The sequence below is a fragment of the Echiichthys vipera genome (genome assembly GCF_963691815.1).
Source record: "Echiichthys vipera genome assembly, chromosome: 6".
In the NCBI taxonomy this organism is placed as follows: domain Eukaryota; kingdom Metazoa; phylum Chordata; class Actinopteri; order Perciformes; family Trachinidae; genus Echiichthys; species Echiichthys vipera.
In genome coordinates, this window is record NC_139831.1 from 32,602,030 (window position 1) to 32,619,209 (window position 17,180).

Below are 17,180 nucleotides of genomic sequence, written 5' to 3' on the forward strand. Positions count from 1 at the left end.
CACTGGCTGCTTCCCTGACTCTCTTTAAGAGGCATGAGTAAACCCTTGACCCATCTGAAGCAAATAACTACAGACCTGTCTCTCTTCTTCCATTTCTCTTCAAAGCACTGGAGCGTGCTGTCTTTAACCAACTCTTCTACTAACTTCACCTGAACAACCTCCTTGATCCTCAGCAGCCTGGTTTTAAGGCCGGCTACTCAACCCAAACTGCCCTTCTTGCTGTCACCGAGCAAGTTCACATGGCTAGGGCAGCCCCTCTCTCTCCTCTGCACTCATCCTTTTGGACCTTTCTGCAGTATTTGACACCACCAGATCCTTTTTTCCACACTACAGCATTTAGGTATATCAGGCTCTGCACTCTCCCTGTTCACATCCTACCTAAAAAAACGCAAATACAGGGTAACTAGGAGAGGCTCTGTGTTGGAACCCTGTCATCCTACTACTGGGGTCGCTCAAGGTTCAGTCCTGGGGCCTCTCCCCTTCTCTCTGTAAACACACTCCCTTGGTTCTGTTATTCTCTCACATGGCTTGTCATATCACAGCTATGACACCCAACAGAACAGATCTCTGCCTGTTTCTTCCTAGAAAAGGAAGTCACCCTTGACAACTCTGTGGTAGCCCCCACCCAGACTGCAAGGAATCTGGGTGTGACTCTTAACAACCAACTCTCCCTTACCGCCAACATTGCTGCAACAACCCGATGGTGCAGATACATGTTGCACAACATCAGGAGGATACATCGCTCCTCCGCTCCCTTTACTGGCTTCCTGTAGCTGCTCGCATCCGTTTCAAGACACTAGCACTTGCTTATCGTGCTACTAACGGATCAGGCCCAGCTTACATCCAGGACAGAGTCACTCGACTAAGTCACGACTGTTTGCCGTCCTGGCTCCCAAATGGTGGAACGAGCTCCCCATTAACATTCGGAAAAATCTACACATCTTCCACCGTAGGCTAAAACGCATCTCTCTCGACTGCACCTTGGCTAAGAAGATGATTTAAAAAAAATTTGGCTAAAAGTGTCAGCTAAATGAAATGTAATGTAATGTAATGGCCGACACTTTGAGTGTAGTATCACTATAAGGTGACTCCCAAGAGTTTTCTGAGCATCTCCATGCCATTCTCAGAGAGTGTACTGCATGTGTTTTGACTTACTTTAGGGCTTTGGTGTAGTCTTTAGCATGGTAGTATTCCTCTCCCATCTGCACCACTATAAGGAGACACATATGAGACAAATATTAACAGTGTGTGTGACAAAGTAGACACAACAGGGGGCCGCTCTGAGATTGCTTTACTGGAAGTGTCAGTACGATTTTATTTTGAAGTTTTTGTGTTTCCCATCTGGTTTCCTGGCAGCTGCAACCAGGCCCTTCTCAATCTTAAGGGGACCAGAAAATGCTCCTTTAAGGCTGAAAGTTTGACCTCACCTCACATAACATGTCAAAAATGCTCATATTCTACATGCTACACCAAAGCCTCAAACATGTCTACCTACTGTAGAGTGAAGCTGTTTACTTCAACATGGTCGAAAGGGAAGCCAACCATGATAGTCAATCTCACTATAAAATACACACAGCAGATATGAGTAGAATAAAATGTAATGCCTTCAATAATAATGAAATGGAACATTCTTCATTTTTGCTGAAGGTTTCTTCAGGGCCACTGGAGGAATTGAAGGACCTGCTGAGCACAATGATACTCACTCAGGTGACTCTTCATTCGAGGGCACTTGTACTTCTTAAACTGGGCCACAGCATTACTGAGAAGTGCTATGATCAGCTCCTGTAGAGGCAGAGACGGACAGAAGCAGCTTTTAATGCAGATGTACAGTTTTTGAATATGGGGCTATGACTACAAAGGATTTGGATTTTTAGACCGTGGAGCATTTTGTGCTGAAAACTACTTGCTTCTTTGCTGCATTGTTACTGTGACTTTATTAGTTTAAAGGCCCGGCACATTACTGACCATGTTTCGCACACGCACACGCGCACACACACACACACACACGCAAAAATGCAATATACAAATTTTGAGAAAATGCATAATTTTTGGAATTTTTCTAAAACGCTTCTACTGCTTTTTTATCAGCGTTCTCTCTGCAATCATTCTGCAGCGGCGGTACTGTTGAGCGTCGTTGCTAAACTTTCACATGGTCTTTGCTCATGTGTTTCCCTGCGTGTCGGGATGGACCAAATACATGGGCACAGATGGATAGATAGATCATTTCAAATTGTTACATTTGAGAAGAGAGTTTGGTGTGGTGGGAGAATGGGTCACGTTTGGTCACCAAGATCCAAAAAATAAGCTCTTGTTTTGTAATTTTAGCCTGTTTCTTGTTATCATGTTGTTGTTGCTAGTTTGAACCTACAGTTTTGCATTTTAATATATAAAACTTTGTGAAAATAAAATGCACTCGAAATGAAACAGTCAATTCAATTCTTTGGAGGATATTTAATGATTTAGATTAATCAACTAATGGATAAAATAGTTGATAAATGAACTGTAATACAGAACTATGACTCTTTCTTTGTCTTTAATATCCTGTCGTTTTAGTTGAGCTCAATAAACTGTCTCACCTTATCTCCTTGGTCTGAACGGGCAGGTTTCAGAACGTTACAGACCTGCACATGGCAAGTAGCTGCAAGTTTCAATTGGACTCTTTGAACAGCGCTTAAAGCCCAGTTAAGACCAAAGTTTGCGTTGAGCGTGAACGCACCCCACCGCAGAGCGACGCCGTGGTTTCATTTGCTGCTTGGAGACAGGAGGACTCCAGTAATTTTGAAACACAAAGTTTGGTACAAAAACCCTTGTTTCACCTATATTTTATGCTTCAAAGACCTCATAATGTGGCGGAAAATCGGCGACTATTTAATAAGAAAATATCACATTTAAGCTTGAAATATAATATAAAAAGGTATTCAAATGTGAAGATTCACTGAACATAACGTGTATCTTATTTTCTGACGTAATCCGTTTTGGATTTTGCGAACCAGCGCGATGCTAAACTTCTATGTTTTGAAGTCAGCCCTGGCACACTTAATGCTCACAAATAATAAGGGTGGAAATAATAATAATGTAAACAGTGAGTGATATTTTGGAGGGAACTGTTTTGGTTCTTGGGCTGTGGGTGACACAGTTGTATGAATGATAAAGGTCAGGTGGACCTGGTTTTGTGCACATTACGTTAGTTCAGTATTCAGTGGCTAGGCACTTCATGCAAGTGTTACTTGACGAGCATGCACACTTAAGCTCTCGTGCACGCACATGTGTCTTAAAATCTTCTCTCCCGTCACCAGTCCAAATTTTGCAAGAAAAAACCCTGACTGAGTAGTATTTTTGCTTGACATGCTCCTAGTATCAAAAGGGACACTGTGGCAGATATAAATGCAAACCATTTTCACAGGGATTGTCTCATTTTCTTCAAATGAAAACCATCCGAAGAACTGAAAAGATGCTATAATCATATATAAGTTATATAGTCCTTTGGGTTTGACAACTGCTGCCTTAGAATACATAGGACATGAAACTGAGCTAAAATATGTCTGCAGCTGTGTATTCAGTTAAGTGTGTGTGCTTACAGAATGTGGTACATCTCTCTCTTTAATCTGCAGGGCCAGAATCCCTGTCTTCTCCTTCTCTGCATCTGGAGGATCAATACCTGGAAATACAGCAGCACAGAAGCCATGTTTTACCCATAAAACATAAATCAATCAAAGACACTTGGATTAAGGTGGATGTGTGTGTACGTGTGTGGACATACTCTGGTGTCCTTGTCTCCATGGTCTCTGGCCGTAGAAGTCAAGTCCCCCACCCTGGGTGTCCACTGGTTCAGTGGAGGGATTACTCATTCCAGCCTACAACAACCAACCAATCCAGTTAACCCATCAGCTGGTGTTTGATGGAGAAGATACAAACCCTGCAGCAGCACTTACTAGTACTACGACGACAACAACAACAGGATATTGGGGTTTTTCATTCTTTACACAACTATTTTTGTCGCTCTCTGTGTGAACAGAAGTGCAACACTATGAATGTTTTCCATCTGCTATTAAATTAAATGTTTAAATGTCATTGTCTCCCCCCTTCCTCTCTACAACAGCTGGCTATTTGGATCAGGTGTAAACCTTTTTGGTTTCTGACATGGTTCTTAGAGACGTAGTAACAGTAGTTGCAATATAATGACCTGACAAAGCTGCTGTGCCTGTTGTTTCCTGTCCTGGCTGTAACAGGCAGCTTGCTGGTAGTAGAAACCAGGGTTCTGGGTCTGGATTGCTGTCAGACCCAACTTTATGGCTTCATCAAACAGCTCACCAAACGACTGGAACCTGTAAGGAAGCAAAGAAGAGGAGACAGTTGGGGTTTGAGGTTATGACATGGGCATTATACAGTAGATGTACAAATCTGCCTTCTTCAGGGATAAAAAATTTTTCCAGGTACAAAATTACTCTGGTAGGGCTTAGTTCACACTACAGGACTTTAGCCAGTTTTAGACTCGCTGACAGTTTTTAGAGCTCTTAAATCACAATATTGTTGTCAGATATCCCAAGACCTATTTATTGGATTTCTAACATTTCTAATAAATGTATACATTATGTTTTCTGGATTCAGGTCTAATCACTTCAACATGTTCACATGGGTATGAGATTGAGTGTGTAGGAATCGACCGATATGGAGATTTCGAATTGGGCCGATACCAATTTTGTTTTTTCATCAGCCTTAGCCGATGACAGAAGAAACGGACTGCTGATTTACTTGAGCTGATATTTGGAGCCGATACTACATTTGCTCTCTAAATTTACATTATAAAAATAACATAATGATGATAAAAAATGTTACGAGTCTCAATTTAAAAAAAAAAAGGATCATTTATTGTGCTTAAAAAAGGCATCTACAGCAACACGGAGCTGCCTGTGGACGCCGGTGAACGCAGCAGCTTGCATCAGCCAATACGATACAACTAAAAAACACAAAAATGGGCTGGCCAATGTATCGGTCTATCACTAGAAGTGTGTATCTCACTGTTTAGACATCCATGCGGCATGCTCGAATCCCAGTTCAGCGCTGCCGATCTTCTTCTTACACAGGTCAATGTGTTTCCTGAACTGGGCTATAGCATCTAGAGGAGTGTTATGCTGGAAACACAGACGACAGATCTAAAAGAAAGAAAAAAGGAGACATCAAAGGAGCCAGAGAGAGAGGGAGAAGGAGGGAGGGAGGGAGAGAGAGAGAAATGAAAGGTGGTGAACGAAATCACGAATCAAATCATCCATGGAGAAGCCCACGAGTTAAATCCCATGCTGTCAGTCAAATTACTTCTCTTTTATTTTGTGTCACTGAACACTGAGTAGTGCGGGATAACAGCAGTAATTGTGATTCTTGTCTTACAATGAAAGAGCAACTATGAAACTAAGTGTAATGGAAAAAGCTAGAGTAACAGAGACGGAAGACAACTAATTTCTGTTGACTGCTCTGAAAGAAAAAGGCATCCGTAATAAAAGGTGCGTTTCCATCAGGTTAAAATGTGTACACTCTGAAAGTATCAGGCCACGCCCTCTCAAATGGTCGTTCACTCTCCGTGTTTCGAAAAAAGGCCCCAGAGGGAATTAGGAGACTCTGGAGGTGACGTATCACTCTGAATTGGTTTGGGTCACCGGCGATCAGTGATACAGCAGAGCGACGCTCTTTCTCAAAATTAGAAATACAGAATAGTTGAAGTTTGATTTAAGGTGGACTGTATGATTCACAACATCTACTTATGTAACAGGAAACATGAAAGAAAACACTCCACCTTAAAAATTCTGGGCGCTGTAAAAATGTTTTGGTTCTTGGTGAACCAAACGTGACCCATTCTCCCACCACACCAAACTCTCTTCTCAAATGTAACAATTTGAAATGATCTATCTATCCATCTGTGCCCATGTATTTGGTCCATCCCGACACGCAGGGAAACACATGAGCAAAGACCATGTGAAAGTTTAGCAACGATGCTCAACAGTACCGCCGCTGCAGAATGATTGCAGAGAGAACGCTGATAAAAAAGCAGTAGAAACGTTTTAGAAAAATTCCAAAAATGATGCATTTTCTCAAAATTTGTATATTGCATTTTTGTGTGTGTGTGTGTGTGTGTGTGTGTGTGTGTGTGTTTGCACATGTACAAGCACGAGTGGAAATAAAGGGCCAGTTAAACGACTCGCATGCAAATTAGGGCCGTTTCTGCAGAATAGACCCACCTCATTCCGGGTATTCGACCATAGTGGAAACAAACCGAATGTTGAATATTTAGAGACAGAAAATATCAAAAAGTCTCAGCTGGTGATTCAGTGTCAACTTAAAAAATCTGTCTCCGTTTCCAATACTGATTTTTTATCATCTTTGTTCACTACTGTACAGCAGCAACAGCAGCTCCCAGTTGTTCTTCCAAGACACTTTGTCACTGGCCAAATTGTTGATCAGAAGAGCATTATCACAAAACTACAACTGCTACTGACCTTATAGTTGATGAATCCAGCCAGAGTTTTGATCTCCAACATGTTTGTCTCGTGGGCCCTGAGCTCATGAACCAGGCTGTATGCAGTTCTGTAGTACCTACAGACACAAACACACTTACAAAATAAGAGAAGCAGCTAGAGTACAACATACAGGTCTACATTGAACATTTTATGCTTAAATAAAAAGCCACTAATTCTTCTGTTTTCATGATGGGAAAACAAGAGGAAAAATACATTTGTGATGCCAGGCAAAAGAGATGAAAAGAAACACTGATCAGTAGTTTGTCCCCTTTAATTATGAACAATAAGAACATCCCTATTTCCACACACTTTTTATCTGAAGATGGAAAAACAGCTGCTGAAAAATATCATGTCTCAATACTGATCATAACAAACAAGAAAGAATCTTATCCATTATGAAGCTATAGGCTCAGACTTACTTGAGAGCATTCTGGGTGTCCTGTTTCAGCTCGCTGAAGAAGGCAATTTTAAACTGGTGTCTGACAAACAGCAGCTGAGACCACCATGGAGAAGAGATGAAGAGGAGGAGAGGAAGAGGACAGTGTGAAAGATGGCATTTAAAAGCTCTTTCTAAGCCTTTGCACACACCCAAACTATAGTTGACTTGCATTTATTTGCTCTGTGTGTGTGTGTGTGTGTGTGTGTGTGTGTGTGTGTGTGTGTGTGTGTGTGTGTGTATCTTCTTACCTGATGTGTTGTCTTGTTGAGGAACTCTTTATGTGATTTGACACGACGGATCTCAGTGTAGTAGTATGTCTGAGCATGTTCATAGAAAGCATTTTCCAACCTACAGAATCACAGGGAAGAATACAATTCAAGAAAGATTTATATGCTGCAACTATTTTGCTGCAAACATACATTTGAATCATTTCTGTGTGTCAAGGCTGGTATACCACTGGTGCCCATGGTCACGTAGCCGGTTACTGTGTGATGCGATTTCTGATTTCTGGTTTCTGATACTGGTATCTTTTTAAAAGTACTGTTGTTATAAAACTTAAATGTGTTTTGTTTGTATCCTTCTTTGACAATAGCTGACGGTATATTTAGAATTATAGTCTCACTTTATCAGCGCTGCGTCACACTGTCAGATTGAACGTCTATAATGAGCACTGCAGTGGATGCAATTTACGTCAGGATGAGAGTTATTGGTGCTGTTGATTACATCATGTTATGATCAAATACTCCCTTTTGATTATTACTAAATATCCAAAGGACAAAAAAGATATTTAATTAAAAGAGAAACACAGCTAATAACGCAGGAGCGACTACTTTCAGGTTCAGGCTTCGGCTCACTTCATCTTCACCCCTCAACCTGTAAAGTGCATGATTCATGAAACCACGAGATAAACGATAGAGCAAAATATGAAACAATAGATGTTTTTCGTTATATGATACATGTGGTTATACGATACATATCGTCATAACGAACAGCCCTACCGCATTATGGATTAATCAAAGAACACAATGAAGTGTATTCCACTGTTATTTATCAGACTAAACTCTTCATGTAAAACACAAACTTCAAATTAGAGTAATCTGGAGAACCAAATGGCAGGTGACTACATCGTTGTACATGTATAACAATATGTAACTACTAGTGTCTTGGTAGCTACCTTATAATGTAGCCCACTAAGTGGTCGGTGTGTGGCAGTACGAAGAGACTCTTTCCAGACAGATCACAGGCGTTACAAAGGGATGCTGCTCTCTCTGATGCTACCAGGTCCTCTCCTGTACAAATGAGAAAATAAGTGACGGTCTGGCAGGTCAAAGAAACTGGAAAAAGACAGCACGTTGCTGTGGCTGGGGTTAAAACTAGATGGAAAGTTGCTGCCTAATGTCTAAAGCTAATTTGGTTGACAGTTTACTGAAAGTCTAACTATTAGATAAAAAGAAAACTGCTCAGATGTGTTTTAGGTTTTCCAGTACACATGTGGCCCTTATTTATAAAAAGGTACAAGGCATTCTGTACTGCTGCCAGTCAGAAAGAGGGGCAGAGATTTACTGAAAATGCTGTTGAAATGTTTTTGAACGGAATATGACACATGCATAAACTGTATATGATTCAGTGGAGATCCTTACCTGGGGGTAGAGGAGTTTTCTTCTGGATTAGAACCACAGCCACCTTGGTGTTCCTGCCCTGAAGACTAGTTCTAAAGACAAACACACACAACACCCATGACTGCAAAACTGGAGTCCAGAGGCAGTAGCATATGCAGATGCTACGGCCAGTTTTATGTTTTCATTTGTCTTTTTGCCTTGGTTACTGGAGCACGTATGCATTTGTGCAGCCTTGGGCTGAAAACCTGATTGTAGATCTGCTTTTTTTTTTAAGCACTTAAATCACTGGTTCTCAAACTGTGGTTTAGCATTTCCTCCCATATTTTGTTTCAATATCAGCCTGCTACATAGTCACGTTTATGAGTCATGAGCTAAACTGTGATGGCAAGAGAGTAAGCAGAGGGAAAATGATTGGTTTGAAAACTCTGACAGTGTCAGTCAATAAATAATCTTCTGATTGGGAATAATCCTGCCTGCCTGTAGCTGAATAGTGTACACTGCTGTATTTGAACACTGGTCTTAGTGGTGGGTTCTATGTTTGCATCGCCGATGCTTGGTACTCAAACGCAGTCAAAGCTGATAGACAAATCTTTTATGTTAGATGCCGGACATATTATCTGCCCAGAGCATTCACCAGTGTTTTTGCTGATTTTCTGATGTTTACATTCCTCCTGATGCTAAAAAGGCGCTTTATGAATGCACTCCTGCTTTTGTTTTGTCTATGTAGTATAAAGAGATGATAGCTGCATTACGTTGTGGAACTCTGTGTTATACAATGACAATAAATGAACCTCACAGATGACATTTGCTGCAGTTCTGTTTCTGTGAAAGGTATAAAGAACTGATCTGCATGACAGTTTCAACAATAGAAAGCCCAGTTTGATTGCCGTGGTTGATTAAAGGTATGACAGCAGTCAGAAAAGCTTTTAATAAGAACAAGTTTTGAAAAAGGGAAGAAGCAACATGTTTTTACTGTGCTACAACAACAGGCTTCTAGCAGAGTTGCATCAGTTGGAAACTATTTAAAATATAAGTGGAAATGGATAATGGTAGTTATGGAGCTCTTTACACCTCTTTTAGTAAAACTCAAAAACAAATGCTCAAAAGCCACGTGACAAATGAAATGAGAAAAGGTGAAAAAAACAACACTAACCAGCACAACAGAACCCCACATAAACAGTACAGAAAAGCAGTAGAATGTACCTGATCAAACTAAACCGTGAAGCATCTACTTGCTCTCTCACTGCTACTAACCCAATAAAACCCTTTTTGAAAGCAAATAAAATGAACACCTACCTCACAATCTCCACTTTAGTTGCACATTCAGATTGTTTCTCTTTCCACTGCGGGTCATCCCAGTCAAGTTCGTAGAATAGCACAACCAAAGCTGGTACCAGGTTCAGATGTTTATTCATCCAACCTGTTTTCAGGATCCCTTTTGGGATGTACCACTCATAGGACGTTCTCTAGACACGCAGACAGGAACAAGATTAAGTGTTTAGAGAAAAAGGTATACATACACTGACCTCACATTAAGACTTAACAGATCTCAACATCTATTTCATGTCATAAGTTTGGTTTGTTGGGATATTTTATTGTGTTTGTTTTTTGGATATCTAGATCTCTCTATTGACTTCTCACCTTAGTGCGACATTTGGGGTATTCATGGTCTCCTGGGAGGACTTTAAAAGAGATGGGAACTCTGTCAGCTCGCCGATTGGCGCAGAAAGCGTCCCAAATGGCCCTGTGCACGGCGTTGTAGACCACATCTAGACCAGTTAAAGCCACAAAGGCCATAGGCCTACAACATAGCTCTGGAGGAAGCTCCCACTGGGAACCTGCCATCATGATGGTTTACCAATGAACACACCTGCAGAGGACAGAGCACCATCACTGCAACAGAAACACCTTTAAAGCTAACAGATTTTTTAAATACTCTTACTGGACTGTATATCCTAGTGCAGCAATACTAATATGTAGCTTAAATGAGCAAGAATGCTAAGAGATTTACTTTCAATATTCTATTGTGTTTCTTGACCAAAATAGACAAGGAGTTTTTCAAAATTGTATTTGACTTAATTACATTGCGATAAAAATGACTTTTGTGCAGAAAGTCAGTATCATTGGGAATTACAAGACACGCGCCTCTTCGAAGCACCGAGCATGAACAGACAGAGGCTTTGTGGATGTCAGCTCGCAGGTCACATGACTTGAAGCTTAGCACTAGCTCAGTTAGCAGAGTTAAGCTAAGAATCTGCTAACAGACAGCTCAGTTGTTTACATGCACAGACTGGAGCCTCACCTCCGCCCAAGTTAACACATTCATTGAGAGCTAAGTTAGCACATCTCATTCATGTACACAACTACTGTAGTTACATTCAAAAGGCGGTTGACGCATTAACTTAGGTCTATTTTTTTGCTAGCAAAGTACACAGTAACCGTCAAGACGAAAGCGGAAGTAAGATGATTTACTAAGCTAACGGTAACGGCGTCAATCAAACAGATTAATTTAACAACATACCTCAGCTGCATTACTTCAAGTGAATGTAATGTAACGGTGGTCTAGTCAGCTAGCGGCACTTCCTAGGCTGTTATCAGAGCAGCAGGGGTGCCTGTCAAGGTTCACAGTTAACGCTAAAAGCTAGTAACGTAACAGTTTGTGGGCGAGGTCGCGAGTTTGACGAGCAAACAAACGTCAGTGTACTTGTAGTTTCCGGCTGCCTGGTCTCGTTGTGGACAATTCCAGCGCTGGACAACACAGTTAGTCACCGATGTGTCTACTCGACGGAATCACAACATAATAGATCTTTTACCAGCTGTTGCTGAAGCAACAACACACCAGCTAGTTATTTAGCTAGCTGACGGACATTGAATAACACTTCCGGTTCGACTTTTCAAAGTTAAATGCTACCTCACAAACTACATTATTTACGAAATATTGAATACATTATTTTATTATTATTATTTTTAAAAAAGGCAGATGAATAATCCCAATAATAATGATGATAATATTCACAACTAACTAAAATGATAATAATCCTATTTCTCAACACGACATCCTATCATATGGTTTATTACAGTAAAAACAAACTCACTCTTTTATTCAGCCTCTGATACCTGTGTGTTTGACAGTGCATATAAGATGATAGAAAGTCCTGAGACCCTTTTGAAATAGTCACTTTTTTTGTTTTACAGCCTGAAATGATAATAAATAAATAAAAATATATTTTCCCAGTTTGATTTACACATTTTGTCTTACAACATTCAAGTAATTTTTTTTCCAAATATCTGAAAATGAATTGAAAAACTAGAATAGCAGTGTTGGGAAAGTGATGAGTCCCTTTAGAATAACCATCATAAACATTCTCAGGAATAACCGATCACCTTCCAGATTACACACCAAGTTAATTGGCATCCACCTGACATCAGCTGTGGTGGTAGAGTTCCAACAGTTCTGCAGAAGGAATGTGGAAATATTCCCCAATCTAGGTGCACACAGCTGGTAGAGACAGACTGATGGCTGTAATTAAAGCAAAAGGTGCCTCCACAAAGGATTACATCTGGGGACTCATCACTTTTCCAACCCTGGGGAAAATATATTTTTTATTGCATTATCATTTCAGGCCGTATAAAAAAGTGACTATTTCAAAAGGGTATCAGAACTTTCTATAGGCACTGTATTTCAGACTGACTTTCAACAAAAACATATTTATAAATCCCATCAATCACATCAAGTGTCTGTAACCGGTGTAGGCCTGTGATGCTTATAATACTTGAATGAAATGGTTGCAGCACATGCTTGGTGCTGAAAGTAAGGAAATATTATGATTTATAGGCAATGCTAAGGTGGGGAAAATAATTATTTGAACAATGTTATTATATTCATATGATAACAGTATGATAACCTTATATGTCAGTATTGCATTTACCATGAAAAGCTGTAGTAAGACATGTAACTAGCTGACATGAGTGTGTAGGCTACATTGGCTGTCTGCATGACACCCAGAGTTAAAGTGCATTGTACACCATGCTGGATTGATGCCTTTGTGATGTGCATAACATAAATAATAGGACACATGCATATACATTTAAATACATAAAGGCCTACTTTATATACCTACCCTACACATACACACACATACGTAAAATCAGCCCTATGAAGATTAGTGCAATGACTCAGAGTGCAAATGCTGTGGAACACTCTGTACCTTTGGAATAAATGCTTATTCAATCACTGAAGAAAAACTGTGATCTATCAAGAAATACATCATCTCATCTCATCTCATCTCATCTCATCTCATCTCATCTCATCTTCATCCGCTTATCCGGGGTCGGGTCGCGGGGGCAGCAGCTTTAGCAGGGGACCCCAAACTTCCCTGTCCCGGGCCACATTAACCAGCTCTAACTGGGGGATCCCGAGGCGTTCCCAGGCCAGTTTGGAGATATAATCTCTCCACCTTGTCCTGGGTCTTCCCCGAGGCCTCCTCCCAGCTGGAAGTGCCTGGAACACCTCCCTAGGGAGGCGCCCAGGGGGCATCCTTACTAGATGCCCGAACCACCTCCACTGGCTCCTTTAAACGCTGATGAGCAGTGGCTCTACTCCGAGTTCCTCACGGATGGCTGAACTTCTCACCCTATCCCTAAGGGAGACTCCAGCCCCCCTACTGAGAAAACCCATTTCGGCCGCTTGTACCCGCGACCTCGTTCTTTCGGTCATGACCCAGCTTTCATGACCACAGGTGAGGGTGGGAACGAAGATTGACCGGTAGATTGAGAGCTTTGCCTTCCGGCTCAGCTCTCTTTTCGTCACAACGGTGCGGTAGAGCGACTGCAACACTGCCCCCGCTGCTCCGATTCTCCGGCCAAACTCACGCTCCATCGTCCCCTCACTCGTGAACATGATCCCGAGGTACTTGAACTCCTTCACTTGGGGTAAGGACTCATTCCCTACCTGGAGTAAGCATACACAAATCATTATTGATATCTGCATACAAACCTATAGCCTTTACTTTTGAAGTAAGGTTAAAGGTTTTTATTGGTTTAATTTGGTTTAAAACAGCATAAAAAAAGAAACTTTTAGATATTTTAAATAGCTGAATTAAATTTGGACATCTGGAAGGATTTCAAGAGGCTCTGGTTAGCCTGAGCTACAGTATCTTGAGCAATTAAAAGAAATGATGCAAGTGATCATCAGAAAATGAAATCCTTATTTGAAGTGTCTAGGCCTACTAACTTGGATATAAGGACACTCGCTTCTAATGAACTTTATTTGCATATTTTCACAAATATAATACAAACATTGTATAACATTTCGGCAGCGTACTTGACAAAGCAAAAGATGTATATATAAGTCAGTCATTTGTCCTTTTAAATGGACATTACAATCTTAAATTATAATGACATAACATTAGCAATCTTAGGAGTATTTAAATACACAATACACAAAAATAAATACATACAAAGAAATCTAATTAAAAAGGGGGCTATATTATTACATTTCATTTAAAAAAACGTGTAATATATCAGCGGTATAAATACATGTCTTATTATTAATAATTTGGATAGACTCAAAATAATTTTGAAATTCACTTTTGAAGGGATTAAAGTTTGGCTGAGATTTGGAGAATTTAGTTTCATGGATATGAAATTTTCCTTGTAGGATTTGTAAATTGACATTAATCCACTGTATTGTTTTGGTTTCACAGCAGGTAATGGCGTCTTCTTCTTCCAATTTAATGAAATGATTATACTGAATGTTAAAAAAAAGCTCTCTCTTTTTTCCCCCCAGAACTCCAAAGTACTCTGACACTCCCAGAACAAATGCATAATAGTTTCATCTTCAATCTTACAACATTCACATTTGTTGTCCACATAACCTTGAAACAAAGGGACACTGATCATAAGAATGACAGTGTGAAACCTATGAATAAAAGAGACACAGCATATTTCCGTCCACTACTGCGTGGAGCTGGGCTGACTGTGGACAGACAGAGGTTAAATGCACATTTGCAACAGGAGTACAGTCTATGGAGCACACTAACAGATGCCTCCCAGCTTCCTGTCAGCCTGCCCTCACACAACCGCATCCTCCTGCTCCGACCAGAGGACACGGAGGACGCTGCAGCCATGGGACAGCATCTCAGCAGCGGGGACACTGCGGAGGACCGGGCGGGGTCCATGCCCGCCTCAAGTGAGTATCCTGGCTCTAGATGTCTGTTTTATGGTGTGTACAGGGAACGGTAGTCTTCACACAGATGGGCTGCTGACCCTGTTTAACCTTCAGGATCCGTGTCCTTTCGGCTGAGTGGTGCAGGTGACGGTCTGGCTGTGTGACTGGGTGAGGATGATGATGATGCCATGAATCAGCGTTACTGTCGGGGACGGTGTAGCCTACGCCGCCCCGTATCATGGAGGAAAATGACCCGCCGAACTCCTTTAAAAAAACGACCACTTTAGTGTTGTCTGAATTGTCGGAGGGTATTTTTACTAAACTAAATGATACCCAATATATTAAAGGAATGTTTTGAGGCGACTGGTGAATTTGGCCTCATTTGACTCACCAATAGGCTTTAATACTAATCTCAACGTTCTAAACTTGAGGTGTTCCGCATGCTCCACCAAAACACACCGTTGCTTCGCCAGCTGCAGTGCTCTACCGTTTATGCTAAACGCTTAGGTCAGTTAAAACAGAAGTGGCGATCAATAATGGACTTTGTGTAAGCCGAATTGAAAAGCAGCGCCATGTGACTGAATTAAAGTATTCAGAAACTTTTTAAGACCTTGGTAGCTGCCGACAAGTGAAGCCGCGGCAGAGATGTAACATTTCTGAATGAAGTCTGGTGAGTGTGATTCGCTGGAACATTGAGCGGGAGGACGATAACAAGTTACTAAGAGTGGGGCTGCTGGTGCTGTGGGGCGTACAAGCGTAGAACAGTGAGGCAGGCCCCTGAATGACCTCTGGTTAAGGTTATGGAGTCTCCTCGGCAGGCTCCAGTGACAGCACATAGACGGCCGCTCCTTTGGACAAAACTCGTATGTTCTGAAATGTGAGAGTGGTCTTCAGTCGAGGCAACAACTGCAAAGGTCCCTGGCTTCCCACGGAACTAAGTCAAATATTCATCACATGGCACTCTTGTTATTGCTGATGTAGTCCATGTTGTATGGCAGATGTCACGCACACAACTTTTGCTGTAGGCTCACTATTTCTGTCACCAGATGTTGAGTTTTTTGTGGGTAGAAAAAGAGTTCCTTGGTCTTTATTATTATAAAAGGGCTGTTTGACCTAGAACACTTATGTGCCACACATACATCATAGATAGTTAGATTTAATTTACTTTAAATGTACATTAAAACTTTATTAAATTACAAACCCCAATTCACATGAAGTTGGGACGTTGTGTATTCACTCATTTTGAATTTGATGCCTGCAAGAAGTTCTAATAAAGTTTGGGCAGGTCATCTTTACCACTGTGTTACATCAAGTTTCCTTTAACAACATTAATAAGTGTTAGGGAACTGAGGACACTAATTGTTGAAGCTTTGGAGGTGGAATTCTTTCCCATTCTTGCTTGATGTTCAACTTCCGTTTCTCAACAGTCCGGGGTCTCTGTTGTGGTATTTTGCGCTTCATAATGCTCCACACATATTCAGTGGAGACAGGTCTGGACTGCAGGGGGTCGGGCAGTCTGGGCCACAGCCCAGGGGCCCCAAGCTCCCAGGGGCCTCCGTCACTTAGTGGTTTTTGTTTCTTTTTCTTGTGAGTAGTCCTCATTAAGTGTGTGATGAAATCCAAAGTTATTACCTACCCGATCTAAAAATAGATGTATGATTGATTGTTTGTTTTGCTGTTTGTGCCAAGGCACCTCTTTTATATACAGTCTATGGGGCGTACACACACACACGTATGCACGTAGCCTACACACATACACACACGTACGCACGTAGCCTACACACGTACGCACGTAGCCTACACACATACGCATGTAGCCTACACACGAACGCACGTACACATAAAGATGACAGATGACAGCGAAATTTGAATCTAGACATTCACAGGCCTATTGAATCTAGACACTTATTGCTGTTGAGATGATTGTTAGCTGGTCTAAAAGGAAAAACATGCCTCGACTGAGACGGTGACAGTCACCTGTTCATCAGCGGCCCCACTCACATCTTTGACCAGCCTGGAGGGCCCGTCTGACGTCTGTGAGTGATCCTGCCGACAATGCTGCGGATGATGCCACAGATGACAGTAGGGACCTGCCATGTGCTGAGAGTCGTGTGTTGAATTTATCAGTCAGTGTGAATCCTGTGCAAGGACAGGAGTTTTTTAACAACTACATCCATACTTGTGCACTAGTAAACTAGTTGTCCATTGTGTTGGTGCACATACAAGAGTGTGTGTGTGTTTGTGTAAGTGTGCTTGTGTGAGGGCCTCTAAGAGTCTGGCCCAAAGGCCTCTAAATTCTTAATCCAGCCTTGCTAGTACCTGCACTCTTTTACTACGAAGCCACGCTGTTGGAACACATGCAGAATGTGGCTCTACAGTGTCTTGCTGAAGTAAGCAGGGACGTCCCTGAAAAGATGTTGCTTGGATGGCAGCATATGTTGCTC

The 17,180-nt window shown here is 41.4% G+C and overlaps 1 protein-coding gene across 1 annotated transcript in view; it reads right to left on the reverse strand.

The window, feature by feature from the left end:
* trappc11 (trafficking protein particle complex subunit 11) overlaps positions 1-11,410 on the reverse strand; it is a 33,061-nt gene extending 21,651 nt beyond the window's left edge. Inside the window, exons 1-14 of the mRNA XM_083914965.1 lie at positions 11,089-11,410; positions 10,209-10,437; positions 9,864-10,033; positions 8,589-8,659; positions 8,123-8,237; positions 7,197-7,296; positions 6,929-7,002; positions 6,489-6,585; positions 5,020-5,153; positions 4,184-4,325; positions 3,761-3,854; positions 3,579-3,658; positions 1,704-1,782; positions 1,156-1,210 (exon numbers count right to left, since the gene is read on the reverse strand). Of these exons, the coding sequence (XP_083771091.1) occupies positions 1,156-1,210; positions 1,704-1,782; positions 3,579-3,658; positions 3,761-3,854; positions 4,184-4,325; positions 5,020-5,153; positions 6,489-6,585; positions 6,929-7,002; positions 7,197-7,296; positions 8,123-8,237; positions 8,589-8,659; positions 9,864-10,033; positions 10,209-10,415 (1,418 nt within the window). The 5' untranslated portion in view covers positions 10,416-10,437; positions 11,089-11,410. The remainder of the gene's footprint in view (positions 1-1,155; positions 1,211-1,703; positions 1,783-3,578; positions 3,659-3,760; positions 3,855-4,183; positions 4,326-5,019; positions 5,154-6,488; positions 6,586-6,928; positions 7,003-7,196; positions 7,297-8,122; positions 8,238-8,588; positions 8,660-9,863; positions 10,034-10,208; positions 10,438-11,088) is intronic.
* Between the last annotated feature and the right edge of the window lie 5,770 nt (positions 11,411-17,180).